The sequence below is a fragment of the Manacus candei genome, unplaced genomic scaffold (genome assembly GCF_025592945.1).
Source record: "Manacus candei isolate 608988 ecotype Guabito, Panama unplaced genomic scaffold, ASM2559294v1 h1tg000065l, whole genome shotgun sequence".
Lineage (NCBI taxonomy): Eukaryota > Metazoa > Chordata > Aves > Passeriformes > Pipridae > Manacus > Manacus candei.
This window is the reverse complement of record NW_026138113.1, coordinates 2,688,982-2,709,949: the sequence shown is the minus strand read 5'-3', so window position 1 is coordinate 2,709,949 and position 20,968 is coordinate 2,688,982. Positions and strand designations below refer to the sequence as shown.

The following is a 20,968-nucleotide window of genomic DNA, read 5'->3' as shown; positions in this document are numbered from 1 at the left end:
CTTCCTTAGGGAGTACCCTCTCTGAAGCATGACCTGGGTTTACCCAGAGAGAAATCGGGAAGCTGCTTTTGTTTCCTGCCCTTATAGAGACCCCATCCTGTCATCCTCAGCCACACACGTGTCACAAATTTTGGAGCCTTCCAGCAGCCCCCACCTAACAAGGGGCTATGACAAAGAGACTACACCTAAGGAAAGGCTCAATAGTGCCTCGCCAGGCATTAAAAGACAAACCTCTAATTAAACACAACCCAGCTTTTTATTTGTCTGCTAGAAGTGGTTCCCAGCTGGGGCCTTGGGGCTGGTACATTTTGTGAGTCACTCTGGGCCCAGCATAGCAACTGGTGCTTCAGATCCCAATAGCGCAGCAAAGCACAAAAACTGAGCAGACGGGTACCAATGCTATTTATAACTACTTAGCAACATGTCCCTGAAGAAGGTTCAACAAGACCAAGTGCTGGGGCCTAAACTTTGGCCGCAACAACCCCAAGTAGTGCTGCAGGCTGAGGACAGAGTGGCTGGAGAGCTGCCCAGTGGAGAAGGACCTGGGGGTGCTGGTCAACAGCAACTTTAACCAGCATGTGTCCAGGTGACCAAGGAGGCCGCTGCCATCCTGGCCTGTACCAGCAATAGTGTGGCCAGCAGGAGCAGGGCAGTGGCTGTCCCCTGTGCTGGGCACTGGTGAGACCACAGCTCGAGTGCTGTGCCCAGTTCTGGGCCCCTCAATTCAGGAAGCACATTGAGGGGCTGGAGCATGTCCAGAGAAGGGGACAGAGCTGGGGAAGGGTCTGGAGCACGGCCTGTGAGAAGCGGCTCAGCAGGCTGGGGGTGTTTAGTCCAGAGAAGAGGAGCCTCAGGGGTGACTTCATCATTCTCTACAACTCCCCGAAGGAGGTTGTTGTCAGGGGGTTGTCGGTTTGTCGGGCTCTTCACCTAGGCAACAAGTGACAGGACGAGAGGACGCAGCTTCAAGCTGCACCAGGGAAGGTTTGGATTGGGCATTAGGACGAACTTCTTCACAGAAAGGGTGATTAGACATTGCAATGCGTTGCCCAGGGAGGCGGCGGAGTCACTGTCCCTGGAGGTGCTTAAGCACTCAGGCGCTCCGGGCTGGGTGACAAGGTGGGGATGGGTCACAGGTTGGACTCGATGACCGCGGAGGTCTTTTCCAAGCTCCCCGATCCCGTGACCGTGACACGCGCGGAGGGGCAGCCGCGGACCCTGTCCCGGCGCGCGCCGCCCACAGCCCGGGCACAGCCCGCCCGCGCACAGCGTCCCCTGCCGGGCCGCGCCGCAACTGGGTCAGGCGGCCCCGCGGCGGGGGCGGGGCCGCGCTGTCCGCCCGTCGCGGGCGCGGTGACGCAGCGCGTGCGCGGTGACGTCGCGGGCGGCCCGTGCCCGTGTCCTGCCGCCGGTCCCGGCCCTGCCCGCCCGCCCTCGGCCCACCCGGCCCCGCTCGGCCCCGCCGCCCGCACGACATGGCCAACGTGGCCGACACCAAGCTCTACGACATCCTGGGGGTGCCGCCCGGCGCCTCCGACAACGAGCTCAAGAAGGTGCGGCGCAGGGGCGGAGGCCGGGCGGTGTGTGGGGGGGGAGGCCGGGCCCGGTCGGGCAGGGCCCGCGGGCGGGCCGTGAGGGGAGCGGGGCCGAGGGGGCGCGGGGGCGGCGGGGCCGGGGCCGCCGGGAGGGCGCAGCGCGGTGCTCGGGAGGCCGCGGGCAGGGTAAGGGCCCGGCAGGAGGAGGAGGAGGAGAAGGAGGGGGCGATGGGGCCCGGCCGCACTCGGCCCGGCCCGGCCCTGCCCCGGCGGGCTCCGGGCGCGGGCGGGACGCGGCTCGTTCCGGCACCACGCGGTGCGCGGCCGGGAAGGGGTTTTTTGGGGAGGGGGGAAATCCCCGCGGGTGGCTCCTCCCCGGGGCCATTGTCCGCCCCACGTGCGGGCCCGGGGGGGCCTCGGTCCCGCTCTCACATGGGATCCCTCCGGGGTCGGCGGGGCGAGATAAACAAAGAGCGGAGGTGAGAGCTCGCAGCCGGGTCATCACCACAGCGATTGCACCCTGTAGCGTATGAAGCACTTTTTTTGTGGAAGGCCGTAATGACCGTTCACACGTGAGGGAGGAGAATGAACCAGACAGTTCACTCGCAGTGGCTTCCGCGGGTGGGTGGTGCTGGCACCAAACTGCGCCTTACCCGGCATGCTCGCGGCAGCCTCATTTGTGCAGGGATCGGCGATTGCAGTGTTGAAATATAGTGCTGGAGATGGAAGGTTGTGCTTGGTGTACATCGCTGTCCAGGAGAATATTGTATTTTCTTACAGGACTCTCTTAAATATATTTGTGTCCTGTAAGAATGAAAAACTGGGGACAAATTTTCCACTAGAGTAGCCTGCACTGCTCAGTATTAATTACTACAGGTTAAACTAATCAGGGAATGTAAAGTTTCCAGCTGCTACAACAAGGAGTTCATCTATGTGTTATTGTCATTGAGAGGTTTCGTGGATGCTTTAAAATCTGGTATTTTAGCATGTTTACAACAGTATAGAAAAGAGAAGAAAAATAGTTGGTATCTCAGTCAAAAGAGGCTGAGAGAATAGGTTTTGACAATGGTTACATTAACTTTTAAATTATAATATGTTGCCAGTGTAGACCTTGATTATGAATCTGTTTCTGATTAAATGAATTGTGGTGGCTTCCTTTAGGGCCATGGGTAGTTGTAAAAATTGCTCTGGCCTGGAATGCTGTTATCAGCAAAGAGACATCTTTTTGAAGATCATCGTGTGAGCTCCTTTCTTCCTGATTAGATAATGTTACTTAGGTTATCGTTTCAGTGGTGTTTTGTTTTTTTCCTTGGCTAGACTCCTTAAAATACGTGGGAAAAATCCATTTTTATGGAATGCATAGATTCGTGGACAGTTATGCTTTGTTACTGAGGGGTAATTTGTCCTGAAGACATGTGGTTTTTGTTCTTTGTATTTACTATGGTTCAGAATATTTTGCTTGTAATATCAACGTTCTCGTTTTATTTCATTAATTCATTATAAAGCTATATTTCTTGACTGATTGCATGCAGAAGTACAGAGTGTTTCAAGATAAAATCAGTAAAGCTAAGTAACTGTGCAGATATAGAAAAAGGAAATTTACTTGTTCAAAAGTTGTAAAGCTTTGTGTGTAAAGCTCTCTTAACACTGTTGTTCTAAAGAGTTAGTTTAGGTGCTCAGTTATACAGAAACAAAGCCTTTGGAAAGTCTAAGAAGTGATGTTTCAGTTTTTTGCAATTGCATCACTGTAGCTTTTTAAAATATGTATAATTTAGAGAATAAAAGACTGTATACAATGTAACTTGTTAATATCTGTTTCTTGATTGCTTCTGAGGGGCACTGAGCTGGAGTGGGGGAAGGGTTGTGGTCTTTGCTGTCAGAAACTCAAATTGTAGGAACAGTCTCTGCCTATTGTGTTAATTTGATTTGGTCCTGCAAAGTTTAAGTGGAACAGATGAAGTGCTGAAGAGCAAGTGATGATCCTAGGAGTCAAAGCACTGGTCAAAAAAAACATTCTGAAAAATTTCTTCTGGATATTTGGCTGTACTTGTTCCTCCTGCTGTTTTAGAACAGAGAAGTTAAATAAATATGTACATTTCTGCACATGTAACTCATGTACTTAGTTCAAAGTGAGATGAAATCTTCCATTATTGGTAGGTAAGGAAGAATAAAGTGATGGTTGTGAGGAGTGGTTGGTAGGGTTGAATGAGAAGCTGAGGCAGCCATTTTGTTGTTAGTTACTGCTGTGATTGAGGGGAAAGACAAACGGGCTGAAATTTGCTGTTGTGTTATAGGTTTTGAGTGGGTTCTCTAGAGTAAGTAATTTTAATGAAAGTCCAATGGGATTCTTCCTGTAAGCTGATGAAGAGAAGCAGAAAAACTAGTTCCAGCTATTGTGTGCTATAGCTATGTTTAAAATCCAAATGTAGTTAATTTATGCATGTAGCGATGTCAGAATATTTTTATATATCATTTCAATGTATGAGTGATTTTGAAACTATAATTTTTTCATTTTGATTTATTTGGATTTTTTCCTTCTTTTTGGGGACATTACTTGAGTTTCTTAGAAAACTGATTAATTGAAATTTAAACTAATTTTCTACCTTTTTCAACTAGGCATACAGAAAGCTGGCTAAGGAATACCATCCTGATAAGAATCCAAATGCAGGTGACAAAGTAAGATGACTTCTTTTTTTTTTTAAATGCCTTAAGTTTGCTACTACAGTAGCATGTAGGGAACAAAGTACAAGTGTTGGGGGCTTGCTATTCAGTTTGTTCAAAAATAATAACTATGAGATGGAACCATATCAGGTCAACTTTTTTCCCCAATCTCAAAATCTGCCAGTGTGCCTACTGACAAAATGCAGCAGTTGGCTGAGTCAGATTGGTTGAGAAGGTAATGCTGAGGAGAAAGCTGCCTCTCTTCATCTGCTGAGATGGTGTCAGCTGGCATTGGCATCTACGTAGGTATTTGGAAAAGGTAGTCGGTTTTCCAAGTTTTTTCAACATGGAAAAGTGTATATTGTAGAGGTTCTTGAAACTGCTGCAGCATAAAACAAATTACATAGATGGGAAGGTTGAATTAGGTTTGTTATGCTAAAAGCAATTTAAAAATTGTCAATTAGGTTGACTCATCTGATTAACAAAATTGAAGTCCTAATGGCTGCTTAGGGGTGAGCAGAGATGACTGTGAAAAGATACTAATTTGTTATAAAGACAAACACATTAATATACATTTTAGTAAGTTACTTAATTGTTGGTGTATTTCAAGTACCTAACATATCTTGAAGTCTTTGCCATTAGTATGTAGCTCTGTTGGGTATTTTCCCCATTGGCTTCTGCAGTCTTGTGTACTTGGGGGTTTTCTTCAGTTGGATTTTTTTTTTTATTTGTAAGAAACCTTATCTTAGGCTAAACACAGTAAAGAACAAAGCCAACCAAGTTTTGCAGTAAAATATCTTATTTTATGGTAAGGAGTAACAGAGCTAAGTAAAAACTAAGCCCAAGTTTCATTTTTAAGTCTTGCTTAGAATAAGTTATATTAGAAAGAGAGTGGAAAACTTTTCCATAATTGGTGGATGTTCATGCTGGGCGAGAAACAAGTAAAATACTCCCTTGAAGTTCTAAATTTCATGCACTGTTTTGACTCTGTTCCTCTTCTAGTTCAAAGAAATAAGCTTTGCCTATGAAGTACTGTCAAACCCAGAGAAACGTGAGTTGTATGATCGCTATGGAGAGCAGGGTCTCCGAGAAGGGAGCGGGAGCAGTGGAATGGACGATATTTTCTCCCATATCTTTGGTGGTGGATTGTTCAATTTCATGGGTGGCCAGAGTAGAAGTCGTAATGGTAGAAGAAGAGGAGAAGATATGATGCATCCACTCAAGTGAGTATCTTGATACTGCAGTTTGTACTTTCAAGCTTTCCTGATCAGTACTTGACTCTGCTGGTTTCTGTTCTTGATATGCTTCTCAGTTAACATCCTCTGCTGTCTGCAGTGGTTTTCAGACCTGCATGTTGTGTGTAGGGTTACCAAGGGTTGGTTAATCTATATAACCATGATTTGCCAGGTTATTAGAATGTGTGTACTTCGATAGCTTTATTTTCCTTTGTTTTGCTCCTTAACTATGTTTGATAGTTCTGATCTGAAAAAACCTTCAACAACAAAGTATTACTCATTAGCTGGATTCTTAGGAAAGTGGAGGTGCTCTGTAAAGACTTAAGTTGCATTCACAGTCCACTACCAGCTGGAACTACAGTTGAACCTTGTAATTAATGGAAAAGTGTGTGTGGCGGGTTTGGTTTTGGTTTGGCTTTTTTTCAAAGCCATTCTTGAATGTCACACCTAATTGTGTTTTGTAGATCTCTTCCTGCAGTCATGACTGGCTTTTTGCCTGTTGCGCAGGTCCTTCCTAAGTTCTTAAGTTAAGCTACGTCTTTCCTGTGGTCAGCAAACCACGCTTAGTAAAATCTGTTTAAATTTTACATGCTCAGTTTAGCAACTAGTACTGCTCGGTATATTGTTAATTAGCTTTGGTTTTGTTGTTATTTGTAAACACTGATGCCAAGCAACCTTTTCTCTATACTTTGAGTTGCAATTTCTATCCACCAACAAACCCTTGTAGGAGAAACACTAAATATATGTACATAATCTTCTAGCAATATATAAAGGGTATTGGAGTTTGATAGTGTATTAAAACATGAACAAGTCTAAAGGATTAAGTGGCCTTGAGGATGTGCTAACTCCACCTCACTAAACTCTTGTGTGGAAAACCAATACAGTAGTAAGTATTCTAAATGTGTTCTTACATATTCGTGCCATAAATATTGTCTGGACTGTCTCACCTGCCTGGTAGAACTACAAATAATAATTAATTATGACTATATAATAACACCTAAAATACTAGATCAGCTTGTTTCCTCTTGTGAAACACGAGCAGTCCTATCTGGTTTCTTCTTCAATTACAGCTTTTCTCTGAACCTGTGTTCAGGTTTACAAGTGTATATTGACATGCATGAAATATTATTTTAGTAACTCCTAATGAAAGGCAAAACAATGCTTTAAAATCATATTTTAATAGCAGATTTAGTCTTTTTATGAAGTTCTGGTTTTCTTTCATTTGTCCTAGGCAAGTATTTTAATTACATGGGGAAAGTAAATTGTTAATTGATAACCCAGGAGAATTGCTTTATTTTGTAGAGTCTCTTTAGAAGATCTGTATAATGGAAAGACAACTAAACTACAACTTAGCAAGAATGTCCTTTGTAGTGCATGTAATGGGTAAGTTTGTTTGTATTTTTGAGTTCTCTGGTTGCTTTGTTGGCAGATAGTGTAATGAAGGATCTCCTGTGTCGGATCCTTATCAGTATTTGACTTACTGGAGCCTGCTTTCAGACTAGCAAATTGTTGAACTTGAATGATTCTGTTGATGGAACTGGAACTATTCAAGGGCTTTGTCTGGGGGAAGGGTGGGAGAGGAGAGAACTTAATTCTAATTGGCATGTAGGCATGTTAACCTTCTGATGGAGGGGTTTTTTTGGTTGTATGTTTCTGGAAAATAACTTTCCATGCAACTGGTGGTTTCCATTGCAGGCAGGGAGGAAAGGCTGGATCTGTTCAGAAGTGTAACGCGTGCCGGGGCAGAGGTGTCCGTATCATGATCCGACAGCTCGCCCCCGGGATGGTTCAGCAGATGCAGTCTGTGTGCTCTGACTGCAATGGAGAAGGTAGGCCAAGCTGTGCTCTGCTGCTAAATGTGTGTGGTTGGATTCAACCTTCTGCTTAAGTCTCAGGAGGAACTTATCCAGGACAGTTCTGCCCCCATCTACTCAGCTGTGTCTCAATTTGGTGTCAACATGGAGGAATCATTTTACCCAGAACAGCAGCAAGATTTACAGTGTTAATGCTGAAAAGCAGCCTAGAAGCTTGAACAACAGGGATTGATTGTTTTTAAAAACACTTAGATGTGGGTATTACTTACTGCTCTTATTCTTGTGTTAAAGAAAAAAAAAAGATATTGCTGGTTTAGGAGCTATTTGTCTTTTTGCTTCTCCTAATATCCAAGGACAGTTTTAGGTTAAAAATGGAAACCTAAAATTGAATTCTTAACTTCTTCAAATTAAGAAGATATCTTTGGCTGAATTGGTTCTGTTTAGGGGGAACAAGCTCAGCACGTGATCTGCACTTAGTGTGATTTCTTTTTAGGTCTTCTGCATTTTACAGAGTAGTTACCTCACCCTGTGGATGATTTTACTCATCACAACACTCAGAAGTTACAGAGTTGTATTTTGTGATTAGTCAAAACATTTAATAAATTATGTTGTCTTTATCATTTCACATACCTAACCTACATATTTAGTAGTTTCAACTGCATCATAATGTTGTGCTTTGTTTCACTGAAAGGTGATTTAAGCTGAAAAGTTTAATGTTTTAAACCAAGTGCATCTGCTTGTGGCACTTAGTGCTGTGTGTGCCATAGTACTGTGGTTACTGTGTACAGAGACAACAGCTCACTTGACAAAGGTGAGGTAGAACAGAGCCTTGAAGCCATTTTGGATCATCATCCTTCAGTTTGCTGGAAACAGTAATTACCTTTCTAGAGGTCACAGATAATGTGGAAAAACTACCCCGAGTTTCAGAGTATAGAGGTGAAATCCCTCATGTGTCACAAACTGTTAGATTGTTTCTGTGGGAAAGCCTGTATACTGCTCTTACATGAAGCTAATTTGACCAGCTCCTTTCCCATGTCTGGTATGCAAGACTCCTGCTGGATGCATTTACACAGTACTGTGTTGTGGGGAAATACTGGGAAATGGGGTAGGCAGGTAGTCATCATTTTTTGCTGGTTTTAACAGAAGTGGAACTAAGTTCCTAAATTCATTGAAATATTTTGAAATTTCTATTCTGACTTTTAAGGGAGAAGAGATGCATCAGTGTGGCTTTAGCTTATGTTATCCCTAGCATAACAAGAAATGGCAGAATAGGCTTTTCATTTATTTTAAGGGTAGTGAGTTACATGGGAAGGACTAAAGGAACACAAAGTCTTGTTTTGCCATTATCTAAAGCCCTCTCATTTTTCAAAATCCTTGATAAGACAGCTTGGAAGGTTATGTGTATCTTTGTTATTTACTGACACCCCACCTTTTTTTCTTTTTCCTTTCCTCCACCTCTCCCAGCTAGGGTAAATGGAGCCTGGATTTCCTCTTGTGAGGAATTCATAAAGGAACATCTAAATTGCTTGTTGTGTTGCATGAATTCTTGAGCCTGCTCTCAAACAGGTTTTCTTCAGAATTGGATGCAATTATGTGGAAATCTCTGAACTCAAAAATTGTCTTTATTTAGGTGAAGTAATTAATGAAAAAGACCGCTGTAAAAAATGTGAAGGAAAGAAGGTGATCAAGGAGGTAAAAATACTTGAAGTCCATGTAGACAAAGGCATGAAACATGGACAAAGAATTACATTCAGTGGAGAAGCAGATCAGGCTCCAGGTGTGGAACCAGGCGATATTGTCCTTTTGCTCCAAGAAAAAGAGAATGAGGTAATGCTTTTATCTTTTAAATGCCTTTTATCCTAGCTGTTAATATTTAAGTTGTATAGTGACCATTCATTTAAAGTAATTCATATAGTTGGAGCTCTGGGAGAGATGGTGAGTAGCTTTTAATAAATTTATAGCATGTAATGTGGCTTTCATGGTGAGCCAGAGAAAACTGTGCGAGTCCTTAGCCAGAGTGAGGCAGATTCTGGTGCTTCCTACTGCTAATAAAAGGTAGCTTTCTCAGATAAGCTCTGAGTGACTGATGCAGTAGATGCAGAGAAGAGCTGTTCGGGATGTTAACTTTAATCTGCTTTGCTTGTGACACTAACAAAATGCTAAGTGTTGCTTTTTTGAATGTCTTGTGACATGGCAGGGAACTCCTGATAAAATCCCCAGATGGTGCTTTCTGTGTCTGTTACTGTGGTTCTGGAAATAACACAAAATGTTGATGTTGCTGATTCACTTAACAAAACAGAAGCATTATTATTTTATACTAGACTCGTGCTCACTGTATTCTGGAGTGTATAGGTTGCACTTTGGAATTAAATATGGCAATTTATCTTTTTCTGTTAAAACTCTTGGGGCAGAGTTGAGGTGACTGCGCTTTTTTTGGAATGCTTTTGTTTAAAAATGCCAGGTATTACTGTAATGAAATAAGAAATAGTTGGTGTGTTATACTTGGAGGGGGGTGTCTGTTGTGACAGAAAGAATAGCATCAGGTACAAATTTAAACTCCAGTCATATATTAAGGATATAATGTTGGTTAGCTGATAATTAGGTACTTTGTAAGATTTTCAAAGCTGTGTCAAGGACTGCTAATCTGTTGGTCTGTACTTTGTCCTAGAGAGTAAAACTAGATAGACTTTTAATGTTCTTAAAATTTTTCTTGAGGTGGCAATCATGGTTCTGCCAATGGATAAATCTTAGATTTACTCTGATTAAGAATCTTGAGCAATATGGCTTAAAGGTCACTTCTGACAGCTGTGGACTAACTGATTGAAGTCCTGCTGTAGATCCAGTTTGCTAAAGCAGATATGCATGATGACAAAATAAAAGTTGAGAAACAAAGATGTGGTTTATATACTCAAGTGCAGGGGAAGTGCTATGGTAACTTTTGTTGATATGTTGCTATGTGGAAGATGTTGGGGGTAAAAGAGCAGTGCTGCTATACAGGCTTTGTTTAATTTGAACCTTAGCTCATAGCATGTGGCTTCCCTTATCTTAGATGACACTTGTGTCAGAAACAAACTTTCCAAGCACGTTGAGCTGTCTGAATTAACAGAATCAAGTTAACTTACACAAGGGCTGTTGCTCTGACATTGATTTTAAGGATAAATAATAATGAACTTATTAAATAATGAGCCTGGTGGAGTTATGATTATAGGACTAGAAAAGGCATCTGTTTTTATTTTTCAGGTGTTCCAGCGAGATGTGAATGATTTGCATATGACACACAAGATTGGACTTGTTGAAGCACTGTGTGGGTTTCAGTTCACATTTAAGCACCTTGATGGACGTCAAATTGTGGTTAAATATCCCCCTGGAAAAGTAATTGAACCAGGTAAGCTTGGCCTGATGAGGATTTCTTTGATTATGCTTTTGTGATTCTTTAACACTTAATCCCATTCTTGTCCCGTTAACTGAACCTAAGCAAGGAAAACTAAGAGAATTATGTGGAGACAATGGTTCTGCAGTAGCACTCTCCAGCTTATTTCTCTTTGAATTCCAGGTTGTGTCCGTGTAGTCAGAGGTGAAGGAATGCCACAGTATCGCAATCCTTTTGAGAAAGGGGATCTTTACATTAAATTTGACGTTCAGTTTCCTGAAAATAACTGGATTAGCCCAGAAAAGCTTTCAGTAAGTAGTTTTTCAAGCATAACTGTGGTGTCTTATTTGACAGTGTGTGCCAAGGGCATGTGTTGTACCTCACGTGCTTGCTTTCAGTGGTTAAATTTAGATGCAAGTAAAATTGTTCTTTTAACCTTTTTTATGGGCAACATGTTACTTGGAAATACTCATTGGAATAAGAATTTATTAACCTGTGTTTAAGAGCTGTGCAGATGTTATGCAGACGAAGGCAGGAGGAAGAATCTTTCTGTTGCCGTGTGATAAGTTGTCGGAGCGCGACTGTATTTACTGATTGCACTTTCAGTTGATGATATGTTGAGTTGGTTTTCTTTCTGTGGTGTCTTCCAATTGATACAAATACTTTTAAATGAGTCTGTGCTTCAGGGCTTTCATCAGCTTAGACTTCTAAACCAAACCTGCTCTGTGAGGTGTCTTGAAGTTGTGGGAAACCGGTCACTTTTTACACAGCAGTCGTAGATGCAATACTGAATGCATTTCTTTTTTTGGGGCAGGAACTTGAAGATCTTCTGCCAGCTAGACCAGAATTTCCAAATGTAATTGGTGATGCAGAAGAGGTAGATCTTCAGGAATTTGATACCACTCGTGGTTCAGGTGGTGGCCAGAGACGTGAAGCTTATAATGATAGTTCTGACGAAGAAAGCAGCCATCATGGACCTGGGGTACAGTGTGCCCATCAGTAAACATTTGTCTAAAAAGTTGCACAAGGATTTTCTTTCAAATTTTGCCTGACTTGTTTTCAACAATCCAGCTGGATTGTATAAGTAATCCAGATGAACCAATGGACATCTATTGCTGTATGTGTAACTTTTAAATTGGTCTATAGTATCTACAGAGTGTAATTTAAACTAACCACAAGCTTACATCTTCATTTTGACTGTGTAGCAGAATAAAGCACTTGAAAGGAAGACGAGACTCCTTTTCACATGGGTTTTAAGTTTGTCCTCGTATCTGTGCTTGATTTTTATCAGTTTTGTGTAGATTTTAAGTTTCATATTTTAAATTCAAATTCTACATTGTAAAGTTTGTGTACAATTTGTCCTGAGGCTTGGTATTTGGCTGCACCTGCATAAGCTGCTACAAGTAGAATCAAGAATTTCATAGCCTGTATCTATCATCTAGATGCATGGTAATAAATGGGCTTTGCACATAATGGGTTTAGAGCTGACTGGGAACAATGAAAGAACGAATTAGAAGTGGTTGTAAGTTTTTTCTACCATCTTGTGAACGGTTTCTGAAATTAAATAAAAGCAGTTGGTGTATAATATATTTCTTTTGCCTTGTAACTCTTACTTTTCCAGTGGCTTTAACTAGTCTGTGTATGAGGAGACAATGTAGATGATAGACATTTTGTAAACACAGGGAGGCTGAAGCTGCTTTAAGACTAAGCTAAGGTTAGGTAACAATTGTGTGCCACATAAAAGTCTTTTCCTGAAATGAAACTTGACTAAATGGGCACAGGGAAGGTTGCAGCCATGTCCCCTTTGTGTGAAGAAAACACAAGGAATACCGAATTCAGTTTGAAGATAAGAAAACATTTAAATGGGGATGATTATATTCTGAAATAATGGTGTTTTTCTTTTAGCCTTTGAATCCTACTCAAAGCCTGATTCAGCCTCACTTCCTAGAGAAATGTTTCCAGTTTAAAAAAAAAATATGTTTGACCTGGAAACATCATAAATGTAGATGGTTTTGTTACTTTTTTGGTAGTTTGCACTTTGTTTTAATTATGAAGATATTAAGTTCTCCAGCTTCAGTTCTGTTACTTTGAATTGGTAAAAATGCCCCAACAAGGCAAAAATGTGACCTTAATTAAGGAATGTTGTGCATGAACAATGTTTGGTTGGTAAGCTGCCTCTCTATAGCAAGGTTTCTCTCCCTGTTTAAGTGAGAAAGTTGAAGCTCTACTTTTCTTTACAAATCTGAAGTGTGACTTGTTTAGTTATTGCTCTGATAGTTGTTGACATTTTACCAATGAGGTTGGAGGGACAAACTCCAGGGGTTTCCATGTGCTTGGGTAGGCATTGGCATTTGAGTGTTGCTGAACATCCTTGTTATAGACTCTAAAAATGAAGCAAAAATAAATACTGTTTGATCTGTATTTCAGTATTGACTTATGCTGTGGCATTCTCTGGTGGATCTTTTATTTTCATTTATTAAAACTTTGGGTTGCTTTTTGTGAAGCCATGGTTACATGCTAATCCTTTCTCCTGACTAATTTCTCCAAGAAGTCTATCACTTTAACCTGTAATGCTTAAACAATTACACCACCTGTCTTCTGGTTTTAAGTAGTGCTTTAAGATACACTTCCTTGAAAAATAGAGTACTATTCTAAACTTTTAATCTCCTTTCAAATTGCTTTTTTGAGGGGAAAGAGAGGAAGGGATTTCAGGTAAGGTGCTGAAGTGGAAGGTGGAGGAGGAGTTGATCACTGTATATAGGCTAGTTCGCCTTGAGTCCTGAGATAGCATTAATTTAGGCTCTTGCCAGCAGCATCAAAAGGGTGAGGGAGCCACAGAGGTGTGTTGGCCTGCTGCAAAGCACTGCCTTTTCCAACCACTTGAAAAATGCAGGTTTACCTCAGTGCAGTATGGGAGTGAACAGTTCATGTTGAAATGTCCATTTGCCTACAATAATTAAAAGCTGATACCACATGATTAATTCAGTGGAAAATGGATGCTAATTCAGGTTAAACTATTGAGAACTGCCTAACTAACTGTTCATGAATGTTCTGTACACTTCATGTTTAACCTAAAGGAGAGGTTTGTTCTTATACTTAGGTAAAAAAACCAGAGTCCTATTTAGAATATTAGAGTTCAAACTCACTTCTTACCTACGACCTATTACTGCTCATTTTACTGGGAACTGATGTTAGATTTTAACTAAGCCTTTTATAGAGAAATTGAGAAAGTAGCATTTTCTTCTGCTTAGTATCCTTCACAGAGATAACAGGAACTTAATAAGACACATCACATGATATAAAAGCTTACAAAAACATTTACTGGCCGGTATACAGCTTTATTAAGACATAACAAGCATTATCTAAACACTTCAGAGGCAGCATGCAAGAACTGTCACCAATATCCTGTGGGCACAAGACAGTTCCATTAACTTGGTTTAGCTGTTGCCTTTCCACACAGTACAGTCAGCTCACTCTAAGGGGGGAAAAATCATTTTAGTTCAAGCCACCCAACAGATCTTGGAAGAAGAAAAAGTTGCTCTTGCTAAAACAAGCAGTCAATCCTCACTCCCTCCCCCACTGTCTGCCTACAGAGGCAGGGCCATGTTATAAAATAACAGAACAGCTTCCAGACCCTTAACTCAAATAGCTGCAATGAAGTCTCAGTGCCTGCACAACTGTAAACTGGCTAATATTTCTTATGTCTGGATGGATTTCCATTACTTCAAACAATACCCAGGTACCCTCATCTTCAGAAGAGTGGGGCACTATGTGCTACAAAGTTTCTGCTCCACTTCCTTTTGCTTCAAAACCATTTACCTCCCTGAATCAGAGGTAAGGCAGTTCCTATTCGATTGCAGCAGAGAATTAACAGGTGTATAGTCCTTACTAAGCAAGGGACACACAATGCTAGATTATAACAAGGATCAAAACTTGGCTGTAGCTTTGTCAGCCTCTGAATATGAGATAAGAGAATGGCACTTTGCTCACATGGTAGGAGAGACACCAGAGCAGTGTAGAAGGAAGAGTTTATGCTCTGTGGTCCCCCAGGCCGTTACCAAACTGCACATGCCTTTTTAAGGGCATTTACTCTTACATGTGGTCCATGTGCAGCAGTTCTCTCCCTCTTCCTCCCTCCCAGTTTATACCAACCCGTTTAGGCTTAACCTCCAAAGAGTTAAAGCACTTAGAATTTGCATTCATGAGAGTATCTCACATGAAAACTCAGGACTAGGTGTCTACTAGTCTAAGCCTACTAGTTTAAGCTTACCACCAAGTTATGAATGTGCTGTACTGTATCCTGATTTAGTAGTTGCACGTCAATATTACGGAGGTCTCCACCAGCTGTACAGAGTGTCTAAATGCAAACAGAAACAATTTTAAAAGTTACTCTGAAAGTTTTTACTCTCATGCCCAGCTTCTCTGAAAATCATGTGCTTCCCTGCTACACTGCAAAACTTTTGGCAACCATTTTTCATTTTGTTTAGCAGCATCTCATTCAGGAATAGCGAGAGCTGTCACTATGAGTGTTCACATTGATCAACTGCTGTAAGTTGAAAATGTTTAAAAAAATATATATACCTGTCCATCAGCCAGAGGAATGTTTACAAATGGAACTGGTTTATTTTGGGGTACTGATTTACTTCTTTTTAACATGCCTTGAACTCTTCCACGGGTAGGTAAAGTTCTTGAGACAGTCTGTTGTAATCCAGCACTAGAATACAATAAAGATGTTACTCTGAGGTTAACTAACTTCCTATGATCTGTTGGAAATTTTCAATCAAATCCAAGTAGTAGGAAATACACCTAAGGGAAAGGCAGTCAGCTTCAAATTTGTCCAGTTCTGCCACAAGACTCCAGGGAACCCAACCATCAGCAGCATTCACGTTTTATACCCCTGACTCTGCAGTAACCTTCTGAGCCTGTTAGAGGCCAGGGAGCAAGCTGACATTTGGACCACTCAGTAACAAAAATATCCACTCTCCAATACCAGCATTGAATGTTTACAATTTGGGAAAGAGGAAACTTCATGCCTCAGGGCTCAAGATAAGACATGCTGTATCTGTCTACTACAGAGAGAAATCAATAAATACCAAAGCTGCTTGCTCTCAGAGGTACAAGGCATACCTTATGCCATACAGAATTCCTGAGCTTTCATTACACAATTGTTCTTACTCTGCCTAAAAATTGGGTATGTTCTACATGGAAACAAGCCTTTGACATTTTTATCAGGCCAAGGTGAAACTGAGCCAGTTGCTGCTTTTAGGACCCATCTGAGTTATTCATCCTCTCATTTCAGCTGATGACTTGAGCCAAAACCAATCTCTGTAGTGTGTGGAGAGTGATATTAACTGAAAATCTTAACTGTTCAATATGCAAAGAACTGATTGTCAATGTATTTGGGTGGAGGTTTTGTGGGGGTTGGTTTACTTTTTTTTAAACACAGCAATATTAGTGACAGTTTAATCAAAGCTGGGCTCTGAGAACAAGTTTGAGCTGTAAACCCTTAAATAGTGAGAATAAAATTTATACTCTCAATACATTTTTTTTAAACTAACTTTAGTTAGGACATCAAATCCTGTGCCTCCATGAGAGTGCAAATTAACACCCACACCAAAAGCGGGAGGTGTAACTGGTTCACATCCCCACTGTCAAATTTAAGTGCAGACCATGAAGATCTGTTATGTCTGGATTGATGATGATTAATATCTAGATTGATAATAATGTAGATATTTAGTGTCTTGGCTCAGCTGATTAGAGCATGATACTAATAATGCCAAGGCTCTGGGTTTGATCCCTGTATGGGCCATTCACTTAAGAGTTGGACTCAATGATCCCTGTGGGTCCCTTCCAACTCAGAATATTCTGTGAAATTCTGTGGTATTTAACAAAATTATTTATTAAGAACAAGTTGAAAACCCCTTACCTGTTGGATACCTTTGGAGTGGCTCTGAGATTTGTGGCACTGCAATGAGAAGTAAGAGACTTTACTCTCCTGCAAGTGTGACTTGCAAAAGGATGTTAATACACTCAAAAAAAAAGTAGTTATCAGTTTTATATTTTGTTTGGGGGTTTTTTTGGTTTGTTCTTGTTTTATTATTATTTTTATTTATTCCTCCTCATCTACTTCCAATGTGGAGTTTTAGCTGGGATGAAGATAGACCGACAGTGGATTAGAGAATGGACTGGGGAGTGCTCCAGGACTGACATCTACTGTATACACATGTGAAAAAGCCCTCCTGAGGTAAACATGATATCATGGGACCTAACAACATACAGGAACAAAAGAATTAATTGATGTTAGTAGGTAAGAGAGGGCTGTAATAACCAAATTGAGTGTTTATTACAGAACAATTTATTAGTCCTAACAGAGCAAAGATGCTTTCCTTACATGTTCTCTTCCATTAAGTACTGTTTGGAAATCTATACTGATTCCCTAAGTTCAGAGCTCTGCACCATTCAGTGAGAGATACAACTCCATGTCTTCATCATCTAGAGGTGCTTTTTTGTCCAGGGTTCACAAAACCATAGTGCATCTCAGTCAGGGAAGACATCCTTATCAGATGGATTCCTGTTGGGCTCAAATCTCAGCTACTTCAGTTTAAAATAATTTTATTCAGCATTCAGAAGTTCAGGTGAGTTCAATAAGCTATCAAAGGTCAGTCTTACCTAGAGAGAGGGTTCAGTTTGCTATTTAAACCAGAGGCCAATGAAACCAACGACTTGGTTTTGGAAACCTGAAAATATATATGTAAGACTGCAGTTAAAAGAAGCGGCATTTGAAAGCAAAATTATAGGTATTTGCAGGAAACAATACTGTAAGAATTCCCTGTTGAAAAAGAGCAGTTAAGCCCCACGGTGCTGCCTTTTATACAGTTCCACATGTATATAAAATGGCAAATATGCATTCTAAAAGGAGTTTCATACTGTTAAAATGTATTCATACTGAAGTTCTGTACAGCCAACCACCTGTCTCATATATACACCTTCAGCTTTTAAACCTTACAACTAATGCCTGTAACTCTGCAAAGAATCTTTTTGGTCTTTGTTGTTATCTTGCTACATATTTCAGTGTCTGGCTGAGGAGCTACTTTGCACAGACAGACTGAGGTGGTAAAATTAATACTTGATTTGGTTCAGAGATTAAAATGGAAAGAATGCACAAGTCATTCAAATATAGAAAAGAATTCATTAAAACAGGCAGGTTTTTTTAAAAAATAAGTTTGAACAAAAAATGGTTTCTCAAAGCTTCAAGACTTACTGACAAGTCAAGAGAGAATGACTGCCAGTATTTGCAAGTCTGTGTGAATTAGTCACTGGAAGTGCAGACACTATATTTCTTTATGAAAATGATTTAGTAAACTGTTTAGCCTTGCTTAACTTCAAATATTTTAAATTTAAAACAACTGATTTTTCAAAAAATCAGCAGTTCACTGGCCTGCCTGGTCATGGATCTGGCAGGGTTCACGGCAGGTCAAAACTGACTAAGCCCTTATGTTTTTTGAATATAAAGAAAAAATAGACTTACTTTTTTAGTTACTGTCTTTGCAGAACTGTGCTTGGCATCTTCATATTCGACAATTGTAGTTACCTTAACTAGAAACGTATTAGCAAGACAAGGAAAATAAAAATCTCATGAAGAGCACAAAACACCACTTCAGACTTGTGTTTAAAGCCTGTTTCCCCATTGACAGTTACATGTCACTGCTGCTCCACAATGGTCATTCACCTGGCACACTTAAAAACAAACTGTCTCTGTTCCTTGCAGACACTGGGACACACAGGGCAGTTAAAAGACACCAGATAATCCCTTAACTCCCAGAAAAAACAGATTTACATCTCAGTGTCCTCCTTATTGCATATATTAGGATGTGAAGAAAAATGGTGTTTTTCTTACAAAGCTCGGTGGGCAGAAGGTCAAAGGGGAAGCAAGGAAAGAGGGGTGACCTTCCTAGCTCTTCTGCTATACTGTAAACCACTAACAAGTCACTTAAATCTGTCTCTTCTCACCATTTTCAGTGATAAATCCAAAGGGCAGGATCTCTTATCCTTTAAAGTACCTCAACAGTAGCATAACTCATGATCCTCCACACTGAATGCTGGGGGGAACTGTTATACACTTTCCCTTCTTGTATTCTTCAGGCTTAACATTTCCTTTACAAATGCTCAGTTCAAACCCATAAAAAAAAAAAAATAAAATTTAAGAACCACAAGCTATGTATTAATGGATTGACTTGCCTTTTTTGCTGTTGGTCCTCACCAGTTTTGGATTTGGTATGTCTTCTAGAGAGCAGTCAGTCTGAAAAAGAAGTGTTTATACAACAAGGAAAGGTCAACAGAGTTTGCCCAGTAGATGAATATTATGTTACAGAAGCACATGAAAGCAAGTGACAGAAGTGGGATTGGCTAAACACCAGTTTATTTTTTCAGAAACATCTGGATTTCTGCCAACAGATGACCTTAAAATTTAGGTAATGTTCATAACTGCACTGTGACTGGCTGTCTAGTCTTTTCATATCATCTTCTATTTAAACACACAGCCAAACAAAATATTTTGTCTGAAACATTTACAGCAGGGAGAGAAGAATTCTATTCTGTAAACTGTGATAAAATTTGAAAACACACACTTACCACTGCAGCAGCAAGAGCCACTTCCTCCCCTCCTTGCAAATCTGTAACTCAAGAAAGTGTAACTTGTTTAGATACTATTACTTGCAAAATTTTTATCTTCAAGTTTTTATCTTATTGCCTATGAAGCAGAACAAGTAATTCAGGATTACAATGGCTTAAATAGTTAACCTTAGTTAGCATACATGTTGCATTGGAACAAGATTCAAGTCTTGTAGAACAACAGTCATCCTACAAAACCATGAAAATTTCAGGATGTTAATTCTTTGAAAGGATACTGAGTGTAGTCACACAGTATATAACAAATTCCAAGAAGAACCACAAACATACATTGTACTGCAGAAAGCTAATGCTTTTAGGCAGAAATTTCTCAAGAAAAGCACTGAAATACATACTCAGGCTTATGGTAAACTCAAGTTCATCAAGAGTCTTAAGTTTGATCTTTGTGTGGCCCCTGCAATTTCCAGGTACAAGGTAGATTCCAAAAACATCAGTTCTCACCAGAATATATATCTGAGGCTGAGTGTATACCACATCTTAAACTGCTGCAGAAATGGGCGTTAAAATTAAACTTGCTTGCTTATCAGCACAGATGAACAACTAGCTGAGAAAAGCTCAGTAGGAAAAGACTTCAAAGTGAGAAAGACAAAAAAAATCTCTGTTGCTGGCATTAACAATCAGATGGACAGTAGCACTTACGTTTTCATGCACAGAAAACACTAGGTCTGTAATTATTCCTTGTCTCTTCAGACTTTAAATGAGACTACTTAAGAGCACACATAAAACCCTCCAGACTCTATACACACACTAACTCCACACCCTGTTTTACAGGTATCAGTCTATTTGAACAAGAGTGCTCAGTGAACATCTGCAGGGTAACAGCTCTGCTGATTAGCTTAAAATACTCACCAGACAAAGCAAATTTGTTCATAAAAGTCCCCAAGTTTACAGGTTTTCTCACACCAGTCACAGACACATCCTGCCCTAGTCCTGCCCACACCCCTCGCAAGGACAGGGCCCCTCACACTTACTGAGCAAGTCTTTCCTTTTCATTTTCCTGATGGCAGCCGGCATCGTCAGCAGCTCCACTGCAAACGCCTTCTCAGCTGTTTGCAGCAGCGCATCGAGCTCCTTCTTCATCTCCTGGACGTGCTCCTTGGCTTCAAAACAAAACAGGCTTTTATTGCCACGCACGTTACATGTTTCCAAGTATAAGCGCTGGAAGACCACATTATACAAGTTAAAATAACGTTTTATCGGGAGAAATCCGACTTGGGAGTCGCAGCGCCTGCTACCAGCCACTCCGGGGGACGAGGACCGCGGTGCCGGCCCGGGGGCTCTTCCCTCCGGGAGCCGCTGCTCCCTCCACCCATCCCGGCAGGGAAGTGCCGGCGGGCGGGCACCACCGCCTCGCCCCGAGCAGCTCGTCCGCCCCCGGCCATACCCTGCTGGTCGAAGTCGCTGAGGAAGAGCGCGATGCGCTGATCCTTCTTCTCCTGGGACAGCCCGGGGCGCTGGTCCCGTTCCTGGGGCAGCGCCCCGCGGTCCGGCTCCAGGCCCGAGTCCGAGCTCTGCCGCTTGCCCGGGGGCTTCCTCAGGGGCATGGCGACCATCCCGCCGGGAACCGAGCCCGGGACCGCGGGGAGAGCGGGGGATCCTCCCTCCCTCCGCCCCCGCCCGCGGGCCGGGCGGACACACCTCGGGGAGGGGATGGGGCGGACACAC

The 20,968-nt window shown here is 41.5% G+C and overlaps 2 protein-coding genes across 3 annotated transcripts; one reads left to right on the top strand and one right to left on the bottom strand.

The window, feature by feature from the left end:
- Positions 1-1,352: 1,352 nt before the first annotated feature.
- DNAJA2 (DnaJ heat shock protein family (Hsp40) member A2) lies at positions 1,353-13,118 on the top strand. The gene is made up of 9 exons (XM_051805641.1): positions 1,353-1,553; positions 4,152-4,211; positions 5,199-5,419; positions 6,734-6,814; positions 7,127-7,260; positions 8,876-9,072; positions 10,486-10,630; positions 10,799-10,926; positions 11,430-13,118. Exons 1-9 carry the CDS (start codon positions 1,476-1,478, stop codon positions 11,616-11,618), a joined length of 1,233 nt encoding a protein of 410 aa, XP_051661601.1. The 5' UTR covers positions 1,353-1,475; the 3' UTR covers positions 11,619-13,118.
- Positions 13,119-13,932: 814 nt separating this feature from the next.
- Positions 13,933-20,919, bottom strand: LOC127479105 (borealin-2-like). 2 transcript variants are annotated; one of them, XM_051805679.1, is made up of 10 exons: positions 20,688-20,919; positions 20,275-20,403; positions 19,247-19,293; positions 18,854-18,914; positions 18,144-18,211; positions 17,285-17,352; positions 16,542-16,580; positions 15,197-15,329; positions 14,886-14,972; positions 13,933-14,090 (listed from the first exon to the last, which is right to left on the bottom strand). In XM_051805679.1, the coding sequence occupies exons 1-10, from the start codon at positions 20,854-20,856 to the stop codon at positions 14,043-14,045; spliced, it is 849 nt and encodes a 282-aa protein (XP_051661639.1). In that variant the 5' UTR covers positions 20,857-20,919; the 3' UTR covers positions 13,933-14,042. The 2 variants fall into 2 exon arrangements, with proteins under 2 accessions (XP_051661639.1, XP_051661640.1); XM_051805680.1 differs by having other exon boundaries at positions 19,247-19,287.
- Between the last annotated feature and the right edge of the window lie 49 nt (positions 20,920-20,968).